The sequence below is a fragment of the Poecilia formosa genome, unplaced genomic scaffold (assembly GCF_000485575.1).
Source record: "Poecilia formosa unplaced genomic scaffold, Poecilia_formosa-5.1.2 Scaffold68, whole genome shotgun sequence".
NCBI classification, from domain to species: domain Eukaryota; kingdom Metazoa; phylum Chordata; class Actinopteri; order Cyprinodontiformes; family Poeciliidae; genus Poecilia; species Poecilia formosa.
In genome coordinates, this window is record NW_006800007.1 from 1,412,557 (window position 1) to 1,440,415 (window position 27,859).

At 38.3% G+C, this 27,859-nt stretch overlaps 1 protein-coding gene across 1 annotated transcript; it reads left to right on the plus strand.

Annotated features, from left to right (window-relative positions):
• Positions 1-545: 545 nt before the first annotated feature.
• lnx2b (ligand of numb-protein X 2b) lies at positions 546-27,515 on the plus strand. Its single transcript, XM_007555090.2, has 10 exons — positions 546-854; positions 8,723-9,264; positions 10,975-11,168; positions 15,131-15,330; positions 18,757-19,185; positions 19,990-20,136; positions 21,954-22,128; positions 24,446-24,689; positions 25,782-25,940; positions 26,394-27,515. Exons 2-10 carry the CDS (start codon positions 8,846-8,848, stop codon positions 26,527-26,529), a joined length of 2,103 nt encoding a protein of 700 aa, XP_007555152.1. The 5' UTR covers positions 546-854; positions 8,723-8,845; the 3' UTR covers positions 26,530-27,515.
• The last annotated feature ends 344 nt before the right edge of the window (positions 27,516-27,859 follow it).

Below are 27,859 nucleotides of genomic sequence, written 5' to 3' on the forward strand. Positions count from 1 at the left end.
CCCAGGGCATCAAACAGCGGAGTTTGATTGTAAAATTTGGCACGTTTCATATAACATCTCCAAACTCTTATAAAACAGACACGAGCAGTTTCAGTACCTAAACATTTGTTGCACTCAATATTTTTTCTGATTAGTTTTCAACTTCTTTGGTTATAATGGACTAAAACATTTTCAAATGAATATATGATTTATAGACTCTTAAGAATGTGACATCCTATAAAAACCTACTGATTAGACTAATTTTAATCAAATCGTGATCATAAGAAAAATGTTCTGATGAAGTTATATATTGATTAAACTGATTCTAAATCTAACCTAAATTGAGGCAATCAGGATCAGTCTAATATTTTAACATGCGCTAAAGTTAAAGCATTAAAACTAGTATAACTAAACTAATATTTCCAACAAATCTCACAGGAGGAATTTCTCGGACGGCTACTTTTCCCTTTTACATGAGTAAAATATCTTCAGAAATAGCTACTCTTACTTATTTACATTTTTGATACACACTTTACCCACCTCTGGGTATAAATATGCTCCAGCCCTCTGCTGCAGCTCTGTGTCGCACCTGGACGGACTTCCTCCTGAGCTCGAGGTATATTTACTCGAAACTGGGAAAGTTGCCCAGACGTCGGCTGCAGGTTGAGCTCCGCCTGGGACGGGCGGGCTGTCAGGTCGCTCAGCAGCAGATACAAATGAGACTGGACAAAAACCTTCAAGATTGTTGAGCTGAGGAAACATTTACCTCGTTTTTACTTTATTTTTTTTTAATTATTCCACTTCACCGGGAGCTGTTTCGTGGCAGCTAGCGAGCGACACGTTAGCTACTTCCGGAAAACAACCTTCACACACAGGTAAGACGAGTTTCGGCGTCGGACCGATATAAACTGCTTTTATTGCTTTAAGCAGAAATTTATAGACTACTTTCTGACTGGAAACCGGGATGTGGCTGAAATTAGCGTGTGTTTGTGCTGTAAAACGAGTCCTTTCGGTGATAGAGAAGTGAGTTTCTGAGCTCAAGGTGTGTAGCAGTTAGCGCAAGCCGAGCTGAAGGTGAAGCCGTTGCTTTAGCTGCCCAGTTAGACCAGTAAGGTCCCGTTTTTATTGCCTCCTCTGTCACTGGGATCTGTCAGAGTGGTGAGGAGATTAGGAGCACATGGTTGACAGTGAGTTGTTTATGGGATCGGTGACAATCCCGACAGGATGGAAAGTGCTTGTTATTGTTGCCGAGAATAATAAGAAACATCAAGATTATGTGAATTATAGGTTCCTTTTTCTTTTAACAGTTTCCACTGACTCACAATGGTTTTCATTTACAATCTGAAGCTGGATTTCCAATTACTTATTGAATGAAAGCGCTTTTTCACAGCTTTCAGGGCAGGGGTGCTCAAACTGCGGCTCAGGGGCCATCTGTGGCCTTCGGATTAATTTTGTGTGGTCCACAACTGAAGTTTAAGAATGGTATAAATGTGTCTCTAATACATATGGAGCAGATGAATGCTTTGTGTTAGATTTATAAGCAATGATTGAAGAGTTTGTGCGTTAATTTATATCTTTTAATTGTGGTATGTGTGTAGTATTTGTACCTAGCTGTCTGTCTTGAATGTAAAATGCTAGGGACAACAGGAAATGTTCTTTCGTTAACCATGATTTTTAGTAAGTAAGGCTAGAGAAATCCAGTGATGATTTATTTGTTTCTTTTTTGCATTCACTTATTAATTTTAGCTAAATACAACAAAGGTTTCCTATGAAAAGTTTGTGTTTTGGAATAGCTTTATCAACTTATGATGACCCTTTCAACCTTTACTATAAACTCCTCAAGTTTAATGTAATCAAACTTTAGGAGTTTGATTACTGATCTTAATTTAATTGTACACTCTGAATGTGTTGTTTATTGGGTACCTTTTTATAGAAAATTGCCTAGAAGTGAGATAATACTTACCTTGTTTTTAACAGACACAAATGGACAGCGTTCTTTTTTTTTAATTTGTTGCAAACATCAGAATAAAGTGTTTTTTAGTTTTAAATGAAACATGAAGAAAGAGACTTTAGGATTATCCTAGTCATTGGTTTTACTTGTTCCCTGCATATGCAAAACAAACAGCTGATTGAATGCAAAGCAGAAGAATTTGCCTATTGTTCCTGCAGCCTGGTGGAAAAAATTGAGTTGCATTATGATTATAATGGGACTTGTACATGTACTTTAAATTGAGGAATTATGTGAACAGATGTCAAATAAACAAGGGGGGACTTTCACTGCAGAGTAGAAAAAGAAAAATAAAGTAGAAAGAAGCTATGTGGGAAAATGTTTAGAGAAACAAGTTTCACCAACACACCTCAGAGTAATCTGTCAAACTTCAGGCATGTATGGTGCGGCTTAGAATCGCTCCTTAAAACTCTTTATTGTGGAGAAATATGGCGCTTTTGTTCATTACGTCATTTAAATTACATTTTGAAAGATGCAAGCATCTGAAATGTCTGAAGTTTCCTATTGTGATACTCCCAGACGCTGATGACTCACAGGTACCAACAGCTGTGTTTGTGTTTAATTAAATTTCATGTTGCTGCTGGGAATTCCAGACGTTGGCGCAACATACAGTGACACGTAGATCTCTAAAAACTGCAGTCGAACTCTGCCTCACCTGCGTTCGCAGAGGGTGCGGCAGCTGCAGCACATGTGATAGACTCGCATCGGCCATCGAAGCTGGGCGTTCGACCCGCTTTGAAGAAACGCCGCCGCCGGTAATCCTGAAAGCAGCTGGAGGACGCTGAAGGGCCGCAGACGTTTCCCCTGGAAGCTAATGCTCTCACATGATTACAAGGCTGTTCTGCTGGATGAAGTGTTGCCTTTGTTGAGCTTTAAGAACAACGTGCGACAGTCAGGAAGCATGAATATGTTGGGCTGAATCTGTAACAATAAGCAATAAATCAATTAATCGTATGATAAAAAACTCAATCATTTACTTGATTTATTGCTTTTCTCTTTGCTCTCTATCAAAAACTGGAGGACAAAAATCTGGTGCTTTGGTCTCAACTAACCCTTTTTTTGAAGGACAGTTTTGTTTACACAGACTTAATAATTCACTTTATTTATGTTTTTGTTTATTTCGGATATTTAAAACGCAGTCCCATTTAAATGTTCATTAAATTTTATTTTTGAGAATGCGTTCTAACGTTATTGTAGTGACCATGAAAATGATCTCAAAATAACAATATTATCGTTTATCGTGGTCATTTCTGAGACGATTTATTGTCCAGCAACATGTATTTGTTATTTTGACAGGAGTATTTGTATGATCTAAGTTTGGACATATTTTAAGTTTTTAAAAGCAATCATATGTTGTGACATGAGGGTTTTTCATTGTAACAGCAGAGATGAATAATATTTTAACACGACTTTCTGTTTTTGATGAGAGCCGCCAATCGGAACCAGTGTTATAACAGTTTTAAGTTTTTCTCTATCGTTTAGTTTTATTTCATTTTGGCTTTGTGTTTAATTCAATTACCTTTAGTTGTTTTTTTGTTTTTATTAGTGTTTTTATTGGTTAAGTCTTGCCTAGTTTTAATTTTTTTGTGGTTTGGTTTAGGTGCTCCGATTCGATTCCAGTTCTCTGGCCCATTATTGATCTTTTAAAACCCGACCTGCTGATTCCGATTTGGGTCGATACCGGTTCAAGACAGACGGTGAATCGGTCGGTCGTTTACATAGCGACTCCGTTTTGGAGCTTTAATTTGCAGATTGACCCTCCTGACACTCTGAGTGTCCATGTGTGACACGGCTGGTAATTCTATGTTATTATGGTGAAACTACAGCTGATAATTGCCTGTAATGGCTGCAAACTCAGCTGATAAAGGACTAAATGATGGCTTCACTGTTTCCAGTTAAAGATAAAAAAAACCTCTAGAAGTTTGGTGTTTTAATCAACATAAAATAAATGTCTGTGTCTTGCAATGTACCTTCGCATTTTATTTCCCCTTTAAGTCAATTTGTTCTCTAATTGAGGGTTAAAAACTTTAGTATGCTTTCCTATTAAACTTAAAATCAATTGAAATTAAGATACAGGAAGTTCTAAAACAAACGGCAAATTAATAATGCGTGAATTAATAATTAATGTTTAAAAACAGTGCATCTTATCCGGTTTGGTGTTTTTATTAAATTCATGCTTTACAGAAATGTCTCGAGTCTCAGGAGGTTCAGTCCTAATAGATTTAAAAACTCTTTGCAACTAGGCCTGTCATAACAAATTTTGCTGAGCAATTAATTGTCTAAAAAATTATTGCGATAAACGATAGTTACAAGACCTTTTGACACTGATTTAATGGAAATGACTAATAATGCATGCAATTTCCTGCCATAGATGGATACACTTTATTTTCAAAAGAACACATAATACTGGAACTGATGAACTAAATAAACAAAACAACCAAAAACAAAAATAAAATGTATTCTCAGTCTTCATTAACAAAAAACGTACTTAAATAAAATGTAAACGATATAAAGCCAGATTGGAAATAATACTGCATTCAACCAGAAGAGTGCAGATTATGAAGTCTGTATACTATGTTGCCCTACAATAATCACTAGATTTAAATGGAGAAGATGGGCACATCCGACTACCTGATGCAATAGTTCACACTACACGATTTTTTTGCCCCCATTTTACCCTTATGACAATCTTAGATCGTTGGCTGATCCAAGATTCTCGCTGGTGATTTCGTAACCGATCATCCTGCAGTGTATGGTGAGTTACGGTGGATCATCGTGGCCGCTCCGATCTAAATCAGGGTTTTTCCCCAACTGGGAGCTTAACGCTGAATGTGACAGGTAGCCAATCAGAAAGCGCAGATTCTCCTCCTGTTTTATGAGTGGAAATTAGAGAGGGGAATCCCAAACAGCTGACACGGTGCAACCCAAAGTCCAGCGGACATCGGAGATGATATGTGGAAACAACATTAATATTTATTTAACATTTTGTGCAAAGAATATAGAAATGACAAGGAGAGGAGTTGGAGCCAAATGGCTACCGCAGTTGATAAACCCGGTAAGTTTTCAGCTGTTCTTCGTTAACGTGACATAAATAGGTTATAATGATTTTCATTCAGTCGGGACTTTACGCTGATTCTAGCCATATGCGTCACAGGTAGATTCTAGTAAAGCATTGATTAATGCCTGATATTAAAATTGGTTAACTGGACTTGTAGCCATTATTTTGGGCTACAAGTCCAAAATAATGGCTGTGTGGCTGGACACCACACAGCACGATTGAACCGTTATACCTAGGATTTCTGTCGGCTAATGTGTGTCTCAGGTTTTGAAATTATAGGCTGACAGTCGGCCGACAACTCGTGTAGTGTGCGCTGGACATTACACTAAGGAAATGAGGAAGGGAGGGTCAGTGGAGAGCACCAGAGTTGAGCCTTTTTTCAGTCGGTGTCAACAGAAAGAAAAAAAGGCAGGAAGAGACGATGAAGCCGATAATTAAAATGAGGTCGATAGGTTTAATTTATCATGCGATTAATTGATTTATCGTTTATCGCGACAGGCCTATTTGCAACAAGATATTGTCTTAAATGTGCTGGTTTTTGAGCCGTAGCTAAAAATATATCAATGTATTAAAAGAAATGAAGAAACTTATATTTCCCAGTGAAAGTAAGATCTAAAGTGTAGGTTGATCAGAAGACCTCACTGCGTTTTTAACTTGATTTTTTTAAAATTTTAGGTAATATTTTCTCTAAATTTTAGATGTGAACCATTTTTGTGAATCTAAACTGAACCTCTTGAAACACTTTAGTGAAGTTGCCCCCCTGCATCTCCTTCAAATAAAAGAAAATCGGTGCCAAAAATGTGCAGCAACAATTATTGTTTGTGCCGCTATGATACAGGTTGGACCTTTGGGCTCTGGAAACATTTTTATTAACGTCTTCAAAATAAATTCAGCGGAGTTGATGGAAAGAATTTTGTTTTGGCCTTTCATGACATCTGGAAAAATTTTTATTAATATCTTTAAAATGTCAGCGGCACAAACAAACATTTTTGGCAGCACAGATGATTGTGAGGTGGTGGCAACGTCATGAAACCACTAATCCTGCTTTGTGGTACAATTCTTTGGTCCTTGAAATCCTTGACTGCATTTTTTAGATATTTGTCTGCTTCATTACACCAGATTAAAACTGTTTGGTGATTAATGTGCTGCTAGTGAAACTGGAGGTTTTTCAAGCATCAGATTCAGGTATTTTGGAGCAGGTGGCCAGGATTGAGAAACTCTACCTTAAAATGTAAGTATATTTGACCTTTTTTGCTGTTTTTAACCAGCTTCAAAGCAGAAGCTGGTTTGAATCTCATTTTTATTTCTTGCACAAGGTGAAATTGGTTTAATAGTCTAGTTTTTCCAGTTTTGATACCATGTGACCCGTTACAGGTGTAAATGTTCCCTGAGGCTAGGAAAGACAAAGAAAGGGAGCTGACTTGTGTGTGCATATTGGGAGGGGGGTCGGGGGGGACTTGCACACACAAATTTCTTACTTGGCTTTTGTGTTTTCCATCAATCATTTATCTGACAGTCCTTTACCTGTGGCGGTACGACGTCAGCGCTCTGAGCTCACCCTGATACATGAACACACCTGAATAATGGCACCGATGACAGAAGCTGAACATTTTCCTCTTTCCTATCATGCTTCTGAGTTACACCAGCCCACCCCTCCCGTCGTACCCTTTGTATTCCTCGTACCGGTGCAGTCGGAGCTCATGCACATCCAGAGCGCTGCTGCACACACACAGCCATATTCTGATGGTCTGGGAGGCTGAGCTCTGGTTTCATTCAGGCTTCAGGCGACAGTTAGAGTCTCGAGTTTGCGTGCAGTGGCAGAAGATATCATCTCCTGTGAGTCGCTCCAGTAACACAGAAAAGAGCGCACCCTTTTTTTTTTTTGGTTTGGAGTCTGAAATCTGGACTAGGATCACAAAGATATGGAGTTTAAAGGTAGTGGCAAAAAATTTTTTTTTAGCCCTTTTCACACATGCAGCATGAAAGCAACACTTTCCTCCTCTTTATTCCTGTCAAAATCTTTTCTTAAGGTGGATGAGTGTAGTAGCATGACGCTTTCTAATTGTAGCTAGCATTTTATAAATGAGCTTTTCATATTAAATGGATGCTCTTCAACTCTTTGAGAAAGTTCACTTTAATGCTTCTCTTTTTTTTTTAATCCACATCTGGACATAAGTGTTAAACATGGTGTGTTTTCTGGTTCAAAAAGTTTTTGGTCTTAATCACCAAAATGTTCCATCATACCATTCCTGTGGTTTAATGTTTGGTCTTTTGAATGGCATTATGTTTTTTCATATACAATGTAGCACACAGTAAGGCAGTGGTCCCCCAAAGTCAAAATCCCTTCTCTCCCCAAAAATCTGAATCATTCCACTAAATCAGAAATGTAGCTGATAGTTTTTAAAGCATTTGCAGTTTCAACGGTCACATTTTATCAGATGTTTATGTCATTGAAGTGGAACTTGCATCATCATTCTGCACCAGAAGAAGCCAAACACGGTAAATCCAGCTGAAAACAATCCCGTGCTTCTGGTCCAACTTTGCATCCAAACACATTTCTCTTTTCAGTCAATGTAAAAGGCTGTTGCTGTTAGTTGTGCTTTCTTTTTATTAGCTTCCTTCATGTTTTGATGATGCTGTGACAATACTGTCAGCTGGATAAACTTTAAAACCGACCAATGGTACTTCTGAATCGAGCATAAAGACCTGCTGTGTGCGGAGCTGGAGAATACATTTCCTTCAGTCTGAAATATTCAAAACTGGCAGCATTCCTAAAAGAAACCAAGGTTGAAAGTTCAAGTTTGCCTTACTGTGTTTAGCCTTCCTGATACAAGTCTGTCCTCAGGCCTGAATGGACTACAGAGATTATTTAATCTCAGTTTCCTTTGACTTCATTTTCAATATTTCACTTGTATTCAAATGGCTAACTTTGAGTCTTCACTCAGCAGCAACATTCACACTGAAGAGTGGATTTGTCAGTGCAGTATAGTTGCGCTTGGCTAAACAGAAGTGGAAATATCAGATTTTTCTGTTCCTGAAGAGGGTAATTATGCTGAAAATCATCTGGTTTCAGTGAGCAGCTTTGTTTTGTTTTTAATTGCTTTATCTCTATTTATTAATAAATATTATAACTGAAAAAGGGAAAGTAAACAGAAAACAAATGTTTCTTTTCTATTTTAGGTTTTAAAAAAATTAATACATTGCAGAAATAACATGATGCAGTGAGATTTTTACTTGGTGTTATGATTTCTTCAAGGTTTCAGTTTTTCTTTTTGTGGAGGAATTAAAAAGGAGATTAGAAGTTGCATAAAATCACGGTGACTGCCGGTGTAATGGATGGATCATTAGTGAAGGCGGATTGCATTTCTGGCCCATCTAATTTAAACGTTTTACACTACTGAGGTACCATGTGGTTCTCCCATAAGCGCAGGCTTGACTTCAGTCCATTTCTTTTCTGCCTCATTTCACAGAGTTTAGCGATTTCCGTGAGAAGCGGCGTGACTTTTAGCTGACTTCTAGTGAAATTCCCTCTGTCCCTCAGGAAACATGCAGAGAGGAAGCAGCTGCAGCTCGCTGCCATATTGCTGCTGCTTTCTGGATTTGTGATTTCCTGTGCCGGTGGCCAGTGCGAGTTGAAGTGCCGCCATGGACCTCACTCCGTTTTGCTCTCTCCACAGAAAGTCAGGATGAAGACCAGGAGATAACACTGTGACTGTGGATCTATTCAGCTTCAAAAATGAAGACATAAACATCTGAAACCCATCATCGCGAGCCGACAGTGGACTGAACTTCCTGAAACGATGGCAGCAACAGAAACCAAAACCGCCACCGTCTCCGTTGCCAGCAGCGGGTCTGCGGGTCTCTCCTGGGCTCGCGTTTGTAAAGAATGCGGCCAGCAGCACGAGACTCAGGACACTCACCTGTACGAGTATGAGAACGAGGTGGACGATGAGTTGGTTTGTCACATTTGCCTGCAGCCGCTCCTCAGACCCATGGACACTCCGTGTGGACACACTTACTGCTTCCACTGTCTCAGCAACTTCCTGAAGGAGCAGGACTTTTGCCCCGTGGATCGGCAGCGTCTGCAGCTGCACCAGTGCCGACCCTCCAGCCTGCTGGTGAGGAACCTGCTGGACAAACTGGTGGTGACCTGTCCCCACTACACAGAGTGCCAGCAGAAGATGCAGCGCTGCGAGCTGCAGCCTCACCTGCACAACAGGTAGGATTCTGGCTGAGATGCAGACAATTCATCAAATATTTACGAGGGGTGCACCGATTTATCAGCCTGTTTCCTTAATTTTGGGAGATCAGTGATCGGCTGATACTTAAATGTGACGCAGATTTCATCAACCTCAGCAAAGGAATAAAAATCAGCCGCTTTCTTCTTCTGCTCTGCTGTGAGAGGTTTGACGGATGGACCAGCCCACCGGGTCGTGTCTGCACGTTTTCCGTTAACAACAGTCACCCCACTGTTGCCAAATCAGCTTTCTTGCTAGATTTAGCGACATTTCAGACAAAAAAAACAACAAAAAAAAACAAAAAACATTATTGGTCAAAATCGGAACCAGCAGGTCAGGCTTTTTAAAGATCGGTAATCTGCAGTCGGTGCACCGCTAATATTTAGTCAATTTGAAGAAATATTTAAGATGATGTTATAGTTTGGGAAACCCGTTTGCTATACGCTATTTAGAAATAGTGTTCACTTTTTTCCATTTTATTTAATAAGCTACAAATTACAGCCGCACATTGCAGTCAGAAACCTGATATCACAGATTATCCATTTGCTCTCTGTATTTATGTCAGCAGGTTAACTGGCAAGCCAGGTGGTCTCTGTTGCTGATAAATGTCCTGCACTTGATGCATAGCTTTAGTAGCCGAGATGCTAATGTTGCTAAAGGAAAATGTGCTTTAATCTATATTATGGCTGCAGCTAACAATCATCGATTATTCTCGTGATTAATGGAGCAAACAGATTTTTAAAAAAATGGCACAATTCTGCTGATTTTTCATTTAAGCTCTTAAACCTTTTTACATAGTATTAGAAACACATAAAACATGCAAATAAATAAATCAGTCCCTTTTTTAAATAAGAACATCATTTTTGTTACAGCCTTCCTTTAGTGAAAGCTCAATTTGTAGCAAAGGATTCATCTGCAGTTAAAAATACTTCAAAGCTGTGTCCTTTCTGCTCGACTTGACATCAGTACAGTGCAGGACTGATCTATTGATAATTTTGTATTTACTGGTTAATAATTGGATTGCAAAAGATGTTTAATAGGATTTCTCTTTTACTAGTCGTCCAAAGACATTTTTCCACTTGACATTTTGCATAAGTGGAAAATGTTTCACTGCCAGATTATTTCACTTATAACTAACTTTTTTAAAAGTAAAACAAGGTCCTATGTTTTGCTGAAAAGTTACTTGTAAGTTAGTTTTGTCTCGTTTCAGGTGTAATGAGATATTTGCCCTAAAAACTAGGCTGAAAATATGCGGTAATATTTTGTTTTTGCATTGCAGTTGCTACAGATAAAGCTCGAACGCTCTGCTTTTTAATCAGCGCCCCAGACAGGGTGCAGGTCGGTCTGTTTTGCCCAGTGTGGTGCTTATCGCCCTTGTCACACATTACTCAGTTATTTATGAAAGGCAGGCTGCCCTCCTGCTGCCTTTGTGCAAATAACAGGGATACGAAGTTCAGGAGTGAGGGACGAGCAGTAGGCGCAGATCTCTGAGTAAATTAAGCAAAACCACGTTGGAAACCTCTGCTCTGCTTTTCTTGGCACACCTTGTTGTCCAAACCTGTGTAAGCATCCATTTCTACAGCTCCATGTATTATGACCCAATTAGCGCCGTCTCCTTCTGTTTATTTATAGCCTCATATTCCTGTTTCTAAGAATAAAACCTCTTATGTGGTGTCTTTGTGTTTTCCCAGATGTCCTGTTTTTAAGAGGCTACGGGAGGAAGCGGAGAAGAGGAAGCGGCCCTCCTGGAACGAAATAAAAGGACGCAAGGGTGACGGCGAGTCGTCTGGAGACGCGAAACATTCAGCAACTCTGTCCCGAAACCACACGCGGAATCAGTCAGAGCCGGGCTTAATTAATCCTGCTTACGAGGAAGTCGACGACGGTAGGGAGTCATTTTATCACTTGCTCCTGTTTTCTGTCACAACATGTTTAACATGACCATGTCCTCCTCTGACTGTGTTTACTTAACTGCGTCTTTGCAACACTGGCAGCTAATTGTGCTTTTAGAACTAAAATCAACTTTTTTTTAGGCTTTACATCATGTTATAATGTTATTTTCTCATTAAAACACACCTGGAGTGTTGCCTTCATTCTTTCTGTTAGAAATCCTTTCATCTCCATGGCAACGCTTGGTTGGACCTAGCTCCTCCTTTTGAGGCACAGCTCCGCCCCACTCAGCTCCTTCAAACTAGCCAGCAGCAATTAGCAAAGACCTGGTGGAACTGCACATAAACTAAGACCATTATACGAGCTACTTTGATATAAGTTTATTTATTTTTTGGGCATTTTATAACTTTTCCATACACAAGTCAAAAAATAAAGAAAAAATGAAAGACCAAACTAGTACAGAAATAGATAAACAATATTTAAATACCTGTCACCAAACAAAAAGTGGGCCAATAAAAGTGTGGCTTATTATACCTTCATTTTATTGCACAGAAGGCATAATCAAAATCAAAGCCACAACATATTTAATGTGTATTTTTCATATCTAAGTTAGTAGATAAACTCTTAAAACAATCAAGCCCTGTTGTATTTGTTTAGCAAATTATTTTTATACATATTTTTCTTACTTTAAAAGAAGAAAACACAGTTTTAACTCCTCAACAATTATTTTGCACTTGAATCCCTCTAACTGAAGTACAATTGTTTTTATTCTCGGTAAAAGAAAAACGTTTTAATAGAGGAGCCATGTTTTTATGACTTCCTGAAGGCGGAGTTTCAGAAAAAGCAGGAGCTTCTTAAAGAGACAGAGGCCCAATTTCAAGGCGTTAAATTACAAAATAACATTTATTTTCATATTTGATGTATATGTACATAGTTACTTGATTGTTCTGTAAAATGGCCCATTGTGGCTGAAAACGCTTGAAACTTCTTGTTTAAAAGTGGATTAACTGCTGCAGTCGTCGTGAGGAGGACAGAGCCGCTACGGTTTTCAGTTTTAAATGATTCTCTTGATCGCAGGTGAATCATCAGCCTAGCTGCAGGAACATGTACACAGATGCTTTAACCACACAGTTTCATCATTGGAAAAACCCTGAAAGCAACAGCAGACCTTCATCACGGATAAACATCTGCCAACACACCTGAGCTGATTAATGTCCCTCAGATTTCTGTTCGCTCTCAGCCGTGAAAACCCAGAAAAGAAAAAGACCTACACAAAGACGCCAAATCAGCTCGCTGACAACAGCTTTGAGGGTTAAATTTGCGTTTATTTAATTCAGTGACCCAGTTTTCAATCCTGCGCTGAGCTTGAGAAAGCTTCTGGAGTTTACACACAAAGCGACAGCGCTCCATTAGGTCCGGCGTCGTACGGGAAAAACGTTGAGGTGGAAAATGTCTCTGCCAACATCACTGGATAATCATTGCTTTGCTTCTAAAGGTTAACACAGTTCATCCAGGTAAAGATTGCCAGCTTTGAATTTAGAAAAGAAATACAGATATTTAAACAAACTGTTTTAAAATAAGCAAAAATAAATACTAATTCCAATATTATTTCGCAAAATATTGGAATATAATTTAAGTATTAAATTGTTTTTTTCCTGTTTTAGGTTTTAAGTTGGTTAGGATGACGCAAAATTATTTCCGTTTCCTAAATGCAAGCAGTTTTTAAATAAAACTCTTCAATTTCTGAACTTTCTATTACTTTCTGTAATATGTGTCGAGTTTTAAAACGGCTAAAATCACAAAATTTCTGCGATTTAAAATCATTTTAATTAAATACCAGAGCAAATGCTGGAGTTACTGGTGTTTTCTCCAGCTACATGAAGCAGAAAGTAAATCAGCGCTGCCCCTCCCACACCTGTTGCCGTGCACTGCTGGTCAAGAGGCTGACGGAAAGCTTCAGAAAACTACCCCATAGAAAACCTCCTGGTTATTCTACCAAATATTGATTTCTGAACTCTTCCTGAGTTAAAACATTAGTATTGACATTCCTAATTGAATATGAACTTATTTTCTTTGCATTATTTGAGGTCTGAAAGCACTGAATCCTTTTTCTGTTTTGATCATTTTTTATTTTCTGCAAATAAATACAAAATTTTACTTGGAGTTTCAGAGACGTGTTGTCATAGAATAAAATAACATGTTAATGTTAATTTTACTCAAACATGTACCTGTAAAAAGTAAAATCAGAGAAACTGATAATTTAAAGTGGTCTCTAAATTTTTTCCAGAGCTGTGATAAGTTTTTCTCATGGTTATAGAAAATGCTTTAGTTTGAAGCTATGGCAAGCTGTTTTAAATAAAATCTACGTCTTTGGCTTAAACTTCTTTAAATAAACTGACTTCATGTTGGTTTTAATCAAATTAGAATCTCATACTGGACCATATCTGTAATTGTTATATTTTTAATGTTTCCTAAACATTTCAGGCCATTTGCTATAAACATGCAGCTTTGCATTATGAGGTCAGGTGATTGTTTAAGAAGGAAAAGTTAATTTTTAACCGCATTATGCAACCATTTTGGGTTGAAGTCAAACAGAGGTAAATTGGGCTTTTAATGAATTTAGTGCTGGAACCAAAGGTCGGCACACTCCTGTTAAACATTACATAACCGTCAGCTGCTACCTCACCTGCTGTCCTATTACCATAATTCACTTTGAGGTGTTGGCTGTCTCCCTTAAAGTAAAATTAAAAGTTGACCTTTGACTGTCGAGATTCATTTATTTTCCCACGTAAAACTCAGTCCGACTTCTGATGGAAAATACCAAGAATTTCTTAATAATTGAACCCAAAATATAATTTCCTCTGCCGTTCTCAACCTTGGTTATTAGTTTCTCTTTGAACCATCAGCAGCTGACTCAAGTCCAAGTTTGAAATTAGATCTTGTCATAATGTCAGGCTGTAATTTACCTTTTATATGAACGTTATCTCCTCCTCATCATCATCATTTTAAGATGACGTTGGCAGCGCTGTTGTCTGGACTCCCTCTGCCTTCGTTGCCCAGGTGCTCCACAAACATGCTGGAAATCATCTGCACCAAAACACCCGTCCTGATCCTATCCGACCAAAGAATGTTCACAGACTTTACCTGCTTCTGGAAGCAGGACGTTTTATTTTGAAAGCCATCCATGCACTGTAAAAACACACAATCCTACCAAGTATTTTTGGTTTAGCTTCTAGTGCAAATATCTTGATACAATTAAAATAAGACAAAACTAATTACAAGTAAATGTTGAGCGAGCCATAGGAGCATGTTTTGTGTTAATAATTCCTTGACAAAAATTTACTAATTCCATTGGCAGATTATTTAACTTGTAACAAGGGAAGAAATTCTTGTTAAAAGTGAAATAATCTGCCAGTGAACTAGTAGATTTTCATAAATATTAAGAAATTAACCTAAAATAAGCTCCTATTTGTTGCTGAACATTTACTTGTAATTAGTTTAGTCTTATTTCAAGTGTTTTAAGATATTTGCACTACAAACTAAACCAAAAATACTTGGTAGGATTTTGTGTTTTTTGCAGTGTGTAAATGTATTTCTGTTCATAAATGTTAAATAAAACCTATAACTTTAAGAAGTGAGGATTTTAAACATCACACGTAGTGATTAATACAAAATATGTATAAAGTTTTGCAGTGGTCTTAATTTTATCTGAATGTAATAATAATTTTTAAATGGCTGGACTCAGTAAATATATTGTAAAAAAGTTAATTAAATAAGCAAACGTTACCCCTGAAATGAGTTTCTAAGATACTGAGGCATCACCTTGGGTAATAAAATCACAAATGCAGTGAAAAATGTTTGGAAACTATGTTGTTGTTTGTGCATCGGCCATTTGTTTATGATTTCTGCTTTAGAGATGATGACCCCAGCTCTGTTTCTTGCTCTGTGGTTCTGCAGACAACACGCCGCTGCGGTCCAGTCTGGTGGCCGAGGCCAACGTGGTGGAGCTGTTCAGAGACGAACCCGAGGAGGAGCTGGGCCTGCGCATCGTGGGAGGAAAAGACACTCCCCTGGGAAACATCGTGATCCAGGAGATTATCCGGGACTCCATAGCCTCTCGCGATGGCAGGCTGGCTCCAGGGGACCACATCCTGGAGGTGGGCCAGGCGTTTCACATGATGTCATCATGTCTGTTTACAGTTCAGTTAGACGGGTCAGACTGCAGCTAGAGTCCAGAACCTTCAGATGGGTTCCTGGTCCAACACCTTTAGTTTGATTCTTGGGATCCAGTTTGAGGTATTTTTTGAAAAATTTACTCAGGTAAGAGTAGAGATACTTCATAATAAAGTTACTCAAGTAAAAAGTACGGTGCAGTAAAAATACTGCTAAAGTACTTCTTTTTAAAAAAAAATAAAATTCCCAAAAAGTTGCTAAACTAAATGTAATGGAGTAAATGTAACTAATTACCACCCAACTCTGATTAAGTCTGAATACTTATCGTTTTGGTGATTTTTGGCCATTTTTATCAGCTGCACTAATGGCTGACAAAGTTGATATTGTAGAAAATATGAAGTTCTTCATTTGAAGTAGAATTTTACCAAACACGTAACTTATTGAAAAACGTGTTTCTAAACTTGTAAACATCTCCAGATAAAATTAATTCAATTTATTAATTTATTTCGTACAGGTGAAATGTCAGAGAAAAAAAATAGCAAAAAAAATATACTTAATAGCTAAACAAAAACAAAACTTTCATATCAATTTGAAAAAGACAAAGTTTATTAAATCCTAACCCCAAATATGTCCCACATCACACATATTTACACATCTAGTGAAAATGATGAAATAAAAAGAAATCTAAAATAACTAAATGTTTTAAGGGCTCAAACTGAACATTTCATTATGTTTAAGCCATTTATTTAAATAATTATTATTCCGGACTTCCTTAGCAGGAAGGAACATTAGTAGATTATCATCTCGTCCTCGTTTGGTGACGGGTTTCTTCCTGCCTGATGTGGTTTTTCAGCGTTTCAGTGGAAATGTTTCCGATCTGGGGCGGAGGAGGATCAGGAGCGTTTCCTTTACATCCACGGTTTCAGGTTGGCTTCAGGCAAAGCCAGAGAACGAAGGTGGAGCCAAACCACAGCTGGAGCAAACCGACAGAGACACAAACATGACAAATCATTGTTTCTTCAGACCTGGCACAATAACCAATAAATTAATTCATTTTATGATGAATGGAAACTCAGGCTCAATAATTTCCATTTGCATCATTTATTGTTTTTTGTCTCTCTATCAAAAACTGGATGATTAAAGTCTTCAGTCTGAACTAGCCCCCTTTTTTATGCCAATTTTGTTTAGAGACTTCATAATTCACTTTGTGCTGTTTTTGTTTATTTATTTTGGATATTTAAAACACATTTTCAGTTAGCCTTTCAGAAGTATTTAAAGTTTATTGATCTTTGAGAAGCCTCTACCATTATAACACAACAATATTATCATAATAATTTCTTTTTTATCGTCCAGTAAAATTTGTTTTTGTGACGGGCCTAGCACTCACTTCAGAAAAAAAACCTGATCTGGACTTCTCGGAGTATGAAAGTTTACAAAACTTTTCTAAAATCTTAAGTTTTCAAGGCTGTCTAAACAACTTTTATCCATTTACAGACCAGTCATGGTCCATTCACTCCTCACAATAGAACCATCATGAGAAGAATAAACGTCTGATCCATTTAACACCAATAAAGAAAATACATGGAAAGGCTCCACAGTTTGGTGGATAGCCTGCAGAAAAAGTACACTAAAAGTGAAAGTAAGAAAGCGGGTAATTTCTAGAGAAAAGCGTAAAATGAAGAGATGCCGGGTTTTGATCTCTCTGCAGCAAGAGGAAGGTCGGTGTTGCTACATGTTCGGAAACGCTGTAATCCGTTGAGCTTTCTTTGCTTACATGATCCGTGTGTTTAGCAGGGAAAAGACTGATGTAACATGACTGCATTTAAGGAGAAAAGGGGGATTAATAGATGATCTCCAAGATAAAGGATTCCTCATTTTGGATCGTGATTAATTCCTAAATAAATATCCCAATGTGTCTGACTGCTGGAAACGCAGGCAGGATTCCCGCCTACGTGTGGGAAACACTGCATAGCGTGACACCGCTCATCCCAGCCTGGTTTTCAATGAACAACTTCAAACTGTACTCTCAGGATAATGCAAACACTGTTTTCTTTTTAAGTGAGGCAATGGGGGACAGCAGATATTCGAGATTAACGAGTTTTATCGCCGTGGTAACGGGGCGTGTTTACACCAGACACAAACGCGTCACTTCAGAGCGAGCGGCCTCACCTGCCTGGTGCAAACTGCTGTTTGGATTTCAAAACAGGAAAAGTAGTGCGTTGTTTATTTTTCTCTACTGGACAGGTTTGTTTTTATAACAAGACGTAAAGTTTTTGTTTAATTTTTAATTTGTTGTTGCTCTAGATTTATATAAAGGAAAATAATTTGAAGTTTTAACCAGAAATGTTAATTATTCCTGATTTCTGCGTTTATTTACATACAGTAGAGGTGAAGTTTGTGTGTATCACATTTCAGCAACAACAGAGTTCAGTTATTTACATGACGCTGTAACCGAATATGAAATGTCAACAAACTCTACATTTTGTCAGAATCACCAAGAACAATTATAAAATATATTAATCAAACTCTGTCCTAAACAAATGGGGGTTTGTCCTTCATTTAAATAAACTGCATTTCTGCATCTTTGCAGTTTTCTGGAAGTTTGTGATTCATAAAAATTATATATTTCCAATTAACTCAAGCCATGACATCATTTCCTGGGGTTTCTCAGATAGTTAAAGGCAACATGTAAACTTCTGAATTTGAAGAAATTTACAACCATTTCTCTAAAAAATACTTAGATTTTTCCAGCTTTTAGCTAACAGAAATGCATTTTATCCTCCTAACAAACCAACAATATTATAATTTATTGCAACAATAACTATAAAAATTGGTTATTGTGACATCGAGGTTCAATGTTAAATCTGAAAATTAAAACACAAAACCGTGGAAGGAAGAGTTTTTCAGGATGTGAAACAATGGCTGCTGCTGTTGAGTGAAGATTTAATCACAAATCTCCTGAAGCTCAATTCACTTTTTATCCAGACATTGACTCACGATACCAAATCTATCTGGGTGATAAATTATCCCAGAAATTACCGTGATAAACGATAATATTGTTGTTTTGAGAGCATTTTCAAGTAATGTAAGAAAATATTCTCAAAGATCAATAAACCATAAATTCTAATGAACATTTAACATTTTAAATATCCAAAATAAACAAAACAGGAACAACAAAGAAAATGAATTATGACATCTCTGTAAAAGTTGAAAACTTTTGTTTAGTTTTTGTTAAAAAGAGAAAAACGATAAATTGTGCAAATGGAAATGATTGCGTTTGTTTTAATTGATCATGTGATTGATTGATGTATTGGTTGTTGTGACAGGCCTGCCTCTGCCTACATGTTTTATAGGGTTAGTGGGATCACAGTTTTCGGTCGTGTCGTTTCATCCTGGTGTCCTGTTTCCAGGTGAATGACGTCAACTTGGCTTCGGTTCCCCACACTCGGGCCATTACGGTTCTGCAGTGCTCCCCGCTCCTCCGGCTCACCGTCATGCAGGAGAAAGGCTTCAAAATAAGAGACCAGCGCTCGGATCATCACCCCTCCACCGCCGCCGCCCCGCCCCAGGCCCCTCATGGTTCCCTTGGCAACAGTCCATCCGACATGAACAACCCCGGGAAGGTCCTGCACGTCATGCTAACGAAGACGCACCGCACAGAGCCGCTCGGCATCAAACTCATCCGGAAGTCCGACGAGAGCGGCGTTTTCATTCTGGACCTTCTGTCTGGCGGTTTGGCAGCCAAAGACGGAAAACTGAGGAACAACGACAAAGTTCTGGCCATAAACGGACACGACCTGATGCACGGCACGCCGGAGAGCGCCGCCATGATCATACAGGTTGGAAATCAGTTGCTGTTTTCTGACTCGGCTGCATGTTTGGACCTGCAGCCTCTGTGTAGCGGCTGGAGGTTTTATGGGTTTGGACTGTAATTAACTGAGCTGCTCAGGAACTGAGATGGAAACCAGCTGAAGTCTGACGCAGCTTTTATTTACGTTTACTTGAAAGTTGCCCTTAAACTAACAAACTTAAACCTTCCTCCGTTCTCTCCTTCCTGCCTTCCTTCCTTCCTGCGTTCCTTCCTTCTTGCCTTCCTTCCTCCCTCCCTCCCTTTCTCAGCTCTTTGTTGCTTTGTGTTCGTTCTTCCTTCCTTCCCCCTCTTAGTCCTGTCCTTGTGCCCTTTCTTCCTTTTCTTTATATTTTTCCCTCCTTCCCTCTCTTTCCTTCCTTTTTTGCATCCTTCTTCCCTCTGCTTTAACCCTCCATTGCTGCCTTTCTTCATTCCTTACCTTTCTTCCATCCTTCCTTCTTTTCTTCCTTTTTTGCATCCCTCCTTTTTCTCCTTCCTTTTTGGCATCCTTTCTGTTTTCCTTTGTTTACATCCTTCTTTCCTTTTGCATCCTTCTTTCCTCCCCTCATTTCTTTTGTCCTACCCTCCTTCTTATTGTCATGTCTCGTCTTTCTTCCTTGCATTGTATATTTAGGTGTCTGATATTGCCACTACTACATACAGAGATTTCTGCTGAGGTCTGATCAACACTAGGAATATTTATAACAATATGTTTACCAGCTGCTTACTGATGTGTCAGGCTATTGGTTTGCATCAAAACAAATGTTTTTCTTTTGTCCTCTGTGATTTTTAGAACAGTGAAAAGTGTGTGAACTTTGCTGTGCTGCGGCCGGCGGAGAGCCCAGAGGAAGCAGGCAGCAGCAGAGAGGGACAGCACGGCAGAGGAGTGAGAAGGGCCCCGGAGCCGCAGTACTTCAGGCGGCAGACCACCTACCTGAAGGTTCGACAAAACAACATTCATGGTTTTTACTCCTTTTCTTTGGCTGTGAAAACACAGCAGAACCAGGTTCTGGTGTCACAAATGACAAGACAAGAGCATTTTTACCAAAAAATATGTTGGGTTTAACTGTTGGGTAGTAACTGAGTGGTTTCTGTATGTACATTAAGCATTTAAATTGTAAACAGAAAAAAACAGTACTGGTTGGATAATTGTGAAGGAAAAAAAGAAGGAAGACGAACTCAGACAAGTGTGATGGGATTCCTTTGCTTAGGCTGATAAAATGGCCAGAAACTTATTTGGTTTGCAGCGAAACGTTCGCTGAGGTTCACATACCGAGGAAACCAGCAGAGGGAAAATCTGAACCCCTTCAAATTATCTTTCAGCTGGAAAATAAAAGGGATGTGCTAAAGTATTTATCATTACTCAGGTAAATGTAACTAGTTATTACCCAGCTCTCTGGATTTCCTACCCACAGAATGAAAATCAAACATGTTCTAACCAAAATTCACCAGACACAGACCTGTAGTTTTTAAGTTTTATACGTTTTTTTTTTTTTTATTGAAAGAAACTCATTTGGAAACATTTTCTTTTTTTTATTTCTTATATGAACTACTGTTGTCTTCATCCTTAAAATAGCAAAGTCTTTACATAACTTTATATTTTGGTTTGTCTGATTTATGAAATTTTTAAATGTTAAATGATTAATTTGATCAGTTATTCTGTACTTTATGTTTACTAAATACTTTTTTACTCTTCCTTCAGTAATTTTTTTAGACGTTACTTTGACTTGAGTCAAAATATGTTGAAGTATCGCTACTCTTGAGTATAATTTTTGGGTACTCTTACACATCTCTGGATTTAAGATTAATCAATAATTTCAATAAAATGCCTCCAACTGGATCCCAAGAATCAAGCTACAAGCGTTGGACCAAGAACTCATCAGAAAGTTCTATATTGAAAGAAACTGATTTGGAAACATTTTCTTTTGTCTGATTTTGTTATATTTTTTGATTTACTTGAGTTATTGTAGTTTTGGTCGTTAAAATACAACATTTCCACTTCACTTTATATCTTGGTCCATCTGATTGTGTAATTTCTAAATGCTAAATGATTAATTTGATCACTTGCTCAGTACTTTTACTCTTGAGTAATTTCTTGGCTTCTTTGACTTCTACATATGTGGTGCTGCTCTTACTTGAGTGCAGTTTTTGGGGACTCTGCCTCCTCTGTTGGACGGTAAAGGGAAAAGCGATGATCCCCCTCCAGTCGGGGGTGAGAAGTTTTCACCTGCGTTGGAGATGAAAGCTCCGGGCCTCCCTCTGTCCTGATCAAAAGAGTCGGGGTGCTGTTCTCTGCCGCCGTGGGGCCGCTGCCTTCTTCTGGTTGTTGTTGTTTTTTGGGTTGTTTCTCTGGGAGGTGAGAGGATCAAAGCTGGTAACAGTTAGCTTTCGCCTGCGGAGTCGAATCTTTTCGTCTTGCTTGGGGGGGATGGGTTCCCTGCTGTGGAGAGGAAGAACCCCGCCTCCCCCGAGCTTCCCTTCTGACAGTTTACAGACTCCGTGGAGCAGCGAGAAGGCTGCTTGAAGTTGCCATTTTCCACACATCTTTTCCACTACGAGAGCCGAGTGTTGATCCTCACACTTCTACCCTTTTACCTCTCAGCTCCGTCTCAAATGTTTCACATTTGTTTCTGCAAGCGGTCCTCTAAACGGGATCCGCTGCGTCAAAACATCCTGATAAATGATTGTAATTTTTGAATTTGTGTGACTTGAATCCTGAATATTTTTGTGTTTTCTTGGTTTGTAATTGTGTTATAGGATCCACCGGGCGGTTTCACTTGTCAGGAGAAGACGGTGAGCCTGAAGAAGGAACCTCGAACGTCTCTGGGCATCACCATAGCCGGGGGGAGGGACTGCCGCAGCAAGCTGCCTGTTTACATCACGAGCGTTCAGCCAGTTGGCTGCCTGCACAGAGACGGCACCATCAAAAGAGGTACAAGACCGCATCTTGTCCCGGGATTCTTACGGTTTCACATAATGACACTTAAAAAAAAGCCAGAAAACTGATTAAATTTTTTTTTTATATGGAAATGCACAGGAACAGTTTGCTTTGAGGTACCGAGTGGGTGCTTTTAAATACTCAGATGGAAATAAGTTGACATAAAATTCCTGTTAAAGGGGATCTATTAATCAAAAATGACTTTTTACATGTTTTATTTGCTTCCATGTGAGTCTCAAATACTTCTAAAAACAGCTAAATAGCTTAAGAAAATGTCCAAATAGCCGTTTTTGTGTCTGGAAAATGAGCCGATTGTAAACCCTCCCGATAGTTGAGTCACATTCAATGGGCACTGCGCCGTTACTTAGCAACGCCAGCGGAATTCTGCCTGTCACCTAGCAACCCCAGAGGAGCTCTGGAAAAGATTAGTTTGTTCTTTTTTTTTTTTTTGACTTGCCATCCAGAAACCACTTGCTACATTCTTGCTGGTTGTGCAGGAGGCTCCACTTTTGCTTTTCAAAGATGTACGGTTGTATAATTGCACATCTGCTTGCAGCCATTTTCATGTGTGAGAATAAATATTGAGTTGGGTGGCGTGGCCAGCAGCAGCTTATATGAATTTAAAGTCACAGAAAATCTCATCCTCTCAGAATAACTTTATGCAAAAAATTTAATTCATATGTTTTTTATAGACCACAAAACTGTCCTAACCTGTTCAGGGTTAGAATAGTTTTCCACAGTTGTGTTTGAGTACTGAAGAAGTTCCACTCTACTTGTAATTATTGTTTGCACATTACACAGCATCATCTGAATCATGACTCATTCCCTCATAATGTCACCTCACAACATTTTTCTCTGACTGGAGCCCTGCTGTTTTGTTTTAACTCTGAGGTCATCATTTCTCACTTTACCAGAGGAAAAACGACCAGAAACTCTTGTTTGAGCTTTGATTCTGATTACATCAAACACGATAAATTTTCCCAGAAGTTACTGCGATAAACAACAACATTGTTGTTTGGAAACCATTTTCAAGCAATCTAATAATGTATGTATATCCTCGAAAAGATCAGTAACTTTTAATTTCTAATCGGCAGCTATATCTGGAACTGGAAGACATTTTAAACATCTAAAATAAAAAAAATCTATGGAGGGTTTGGAGTGACAAAAGTAAATGCATAAATATAAAAGCTCCATCTGATTTCTGTTAGAAGTCTTTGTAGTTTCCTCTGATTCTTGGCTTTAACGGCGACGGCCTCTCACTTCGGTTTCCTTCTGATGAGTGAAGTGTTAGCGGTGTTTCGCTAGCAGCTTTCCTGGCCAGTTGTTTGGCCATCAAAACACCAGTTTAGAGACTGGATGCTGGCTCTGGACTGGTCCTTGAACTGCTTTTGTGTAAAATTGACAATGGGTTGTATAGGAAAAGGGCTATTCCGTCTTTTCATCCTGCCTCCATTCAGAAGGAGACACAATGTGTGGCTCAAGAGCCGTAAACAGAGAGGATGTGAGCGAAGAGGAGCCGATTCATCAAGCCAATCGGCTCAAACTTTGGGAAAATTAACATTTATTTTGATCTAATAAACTTTAACTTCACCAGGGAATGGTTTGTATTAGGGCTGAAACTAATGATTATTTTAGTAATTGATTAAGATGATTAATTGGATAAGAAAAATTTTACATTTTGCAGATTTTTCATTTAATCCCCTTTTTATACAATGTTAGAAACGCATTAAAAGATGCAAATAAACAAATTGCATTCTTAATAAGAAAATAAACATTTTATTGCCAAAAATGTATTAAAACTATTCCACTTGATTGGGTAAATCATATTTGCAAAGATTTTTATATAAATTTATATACATTTTGTCAGTTTTGGCTTAATTACTGCTCTGAATGTTTTTCCAGCTAATGGCCCTTGAGTCTGTGTGCTCCAGTTAACGATTAATCAATTACTGCACATTCAGCAGTGAGTACATCAGGTTGATTGACAGCACTAAGCCCCTCCTCCTGACTCTGATTGGTTGTTTTTGGTTGCATTTCTTCAAACTTCAACAGTAGCTCAGGAATGAGGGAGAGGAGATTGGTAATTTCACAGATTATCTGTCTCACAAGATGGTGGCAGTTTCAACAAATATGTAGAAAAAAATGTTTTTTTATTAAACTTACACACTGCCGCTTTAATGTTTCCTGAAGATGTTTGGGAGCGGATTACAGGATTGGATTCAGACGAACAATCACTTTGTATAATTTAGAGAAAATCTGTTGCGGTTTGTATTAATGAGCTTCCTGCTCATTAAATGTTAAACTTCCTCAGGCGACGTTCTGCTGAGCATCAACGGCGTCGATCTGACGCAGCTGACCTACAACGAGGCCGTGTCCGTCCTGAAGGCCCAGACGGCTCAGGCCCAGGTGGTGCTGCGCGTCATCCAGACGCTGTCCGACAGCGCCGAGGAGGACGCGGAGACCGGCAGCAGAGACGACTTTGACCACATGGACGACCAGCGAGACGAGATCCGGATCTGGACGCCGCTGTGGACGCACTGGCTGGGGCTACCGAGGTAAACCACTAAACCCAGGAACTCTGCAAAAACACAGAATATTACCAAGTTCTTCTGGTCCAGTTTCTAGTACAAATATACTACTAGATTGAAATTAGAGAAAACTTGTAACCTGGTAAAAAGTCTTGTTGCAGTGAAATAATCTGACTGGAACTTGAACTTTTCATCAATATTAAGGAAATTATTGACTTAAGACAGTCTCCTATATCTTGCTGAAAGTTACTTGTAAGTTAGTTTTCTATAATTTCAATTTAGTAATATATTTTTTCATCAATATTAATTAATGATTTACTTAATACAGGTTTAATTTTGTCTTATTTCAAGTGTACTAAGATATTTGCAGTAAAAATGAGACCAAAAATATTTGGTAAGATTTTGTATTTTTTGCAGTTTTCTCTACCCTCCTATTAAATAAATTAACCATAAACATTTGTATCGTTTAAATAACAAATGATGCAAATAATGAGGGGGGGGAAAACAAGGAGGTGTCATATTCTCTTAAATTAACATTTTGTGATGGCACTAAAGGCCTGAGTTTGTTTTTGAGAGATGAGGTTTAATCTAGATGGACCATTTATAGCAAAAGAGCAAAACAGGAGAAAAACTTTAAGTCTTTAAATGACAGACTGTTTAATTTTGTGAAAAGTTGCATTAAAAGTGTTATTACAGGTGTTAGTCTTAAGCACACCCTTTCAAATAAAGTTACCATTTTTTTCTGTCAGGCAAAAGTTTGAAATCTTCATCAGGTTCTGCGACTTGAGGCAGAATGTCAATTCGCTAACGCTAGTTAGCGCTTCAGCCTATTGCTAAGTAGCTGCCAATAAGCATCCGTCGTGGATAACTTAAAATTTCATCCCCAGTTAGCTGAACCTGTAAATTTCTGTAAAGATACACGTCTTAAATTTAATTCATAATGGTCTTAAAAAGCCTTAAATTTGAGTTTGTGAAACCTGCAGAAATCCAGATCCACAGTGGAGGAGCTGCAGAGTTGCAGTGTTGATCACAATGGATGCTCTCCCGTTTGTTCAATCTTTTTTTTTTTTTTTTTCATTGTATGAAAACATGCGCTCTAACTCTGACTTTGTCCCTCAGTCACATGCACTGGTGCAGGGACATTGTCCTGCAGAAGACCAACAGCGAGAGCTGGGGCTTCAGCATCGTCGGGGGTTACGAGGAGAGCCACGGCCAGCAGCCATTTTTCATTAAAACTATCGTGCCTGGGACGCCTGCTCACTTTGACGGCCGTCTAAAGTAAGTAAAACTACTCGAGTAATTTTATACATTTTATTATGAAGTATTTTTACTCTAGAGTAATATCTGTATTTTCTACCCGCTGAATGAAAATCAAACATGTTTTAACCAAAATGTCATCAGTTTCTTTATTTTAAAGAAACTGATTTGGAAAAATTATCTTTTGGGTGATTTTATTTTTTACTTGTATGAATTATTGTCATTTTTGTCCTAAAAATACTAAAATTTCCATGTAACTTTGTTTGGTCTGTTTGGTGATGTAATTTTTAAATATTAAAGTTGAGTAATTTCTTTGATGGCTTCTTTTTACTTTTACTTGAGTATAATTTTTGTGTTCTCTCGCCTCGTCTGGTATGGAGACTTTTGCTCTAAAAACCAAAATTACTCTGTAAAATTGGACTTTGCCCATCCGTACCTCCAGACTCGGAGTTAACGGCGGCTGTTTCTGTCCAGGTGCGGCGATGAGATCGTGGCGGTGAACGGCGCTACGACGGTGGGGATGAACAACTCCTCGCTCATCCCGATGCTCAAGCTGCAGAAGAACAAAGTCACGCTGACTGTTGTGTCCTGGCCTGGAAGTTTAGTGTAATTAAAACAAACTTTGTCTCTTTTTGTGTTCATGTGAGCATTCACAAGTATCCCTGTTCAGCTGCATTCCTACTGAATCTGATTCTTTTTGTTCAGAACGTTGTACATAATCCCAGTCCTGTAGAAACTGGTTCTAACACTAAGATGTACAAATCATAAAGATTTAGTCAAAACTAACTAGAAGGATTCAGTTTTGATGACTGATTCTAGCATCCATTGCTAGTATAAACGCTAATGTAGGATCCTGACTGTAGACAGATGCCAAACGAATGAAAATTAAAGCTCTTTTTGAACATGATGCAAAATATTTCTTTATAATCTGAATAAAATCAGTGTTAAAGAAGGTGGGTTGGGTATTTTGCAGTATGAATGTTCATTTTTATTAAAGGAAGCAGGTAAAGTTACAAACAGTCGTGTTGACGGTGTAATAGTAAAATATGACTCATGTACAGATGATTATACTAAATTTGTATTAGAAAACAAATTTATTCATTGTTTAGGCTCTTATTTTTTTAATTTAATCACATTCAGGAACAACAAATAAGCTTGCAGTTCTGTTGAGTTATTTTTCCTAATGAAAGTGTTGCTAATCCGACATTTATTTTTTAATTTTCTTTTGTCAACATCCGAGCTCTTATTTTTAGCACTGTATTTATTTCTATAAATAGTTAATCTTGACAGACTTAAAGGAAGTGGGTGCCTTGGAGGTATTGAAGGACAAACTGCCTTAAACTGTCTCTGTACCAAAACGTGTTAATAAATGCTGTTTGTAGATTTAACGTGGCCTTGCCTGCATCCTGACGGAGGCAGCTGTCGAACAACAAAGTGGCTTTTTGAGATACAAGCCAAGTAACCTGTAAATAATAATCCCCACTCTGTTCAGTTTTGTCCAATAAAATCATATCAAATCATGTTTTCTTTGGTTTCATTTTGTAGTTTAATATGTTGAAGTCGAAGAAATGTTTCAAAGTAATAAAAAATGAGAACGTATGGGTGTGTTTCTTTGTATCGCTCAGATGGGAAGTGTAATATGTATGGAAGCCCTTTTGGGTCAATTCTTGATTCAATTACAGCTTCATCTTTTGGTTTACATCTCTACCCGTTCAATAGACTGAAATTTCTGATTTCAAATTATTTGTCGGTTCTTTTAAAAGAAACAAAAAGGTAAACACTTTCATCTTTGTCCTGTTCATTAGTTCTTAATCTGGCACAAATTAAAATAAAATCTAAATTTCTGATTAACATGAGAGTGTGTAAAACTTCCTGGTGTATTGATACTTTTGGAGAGCTGTGCATCTGGAACTGTTCAGTGTCCGAACTGCCCAGCCTGC

What these genes read in the sequence shown, in the direction of transcription:
- lnx2b (XM_007555090.2), top strand. Translation starts at nt 8,846, where the DNA reads ATGGCAGCAACAGAAACCAAAACCGCCACCGTCTCCGTTGCCAGCAGC. An exon ending in CAGCCTCACCTGCACAACAG is followed by an intron (nt 9,265 to 10,974) that starts GTAGGATTCTGG and finishes GTGTTTTCCCAG; the next exon opens with ATGTCCTGTTTTTAAGAGGC. An exon ending in CACTGGCTGGGGCTACCGAG is followed by an intron (nt 24,690 to 25,781) that starts GTAAACCACTAA and finishes TTTGTCCCTCAG; the next exon opens with TCACATGCACTGGTGCAGGG.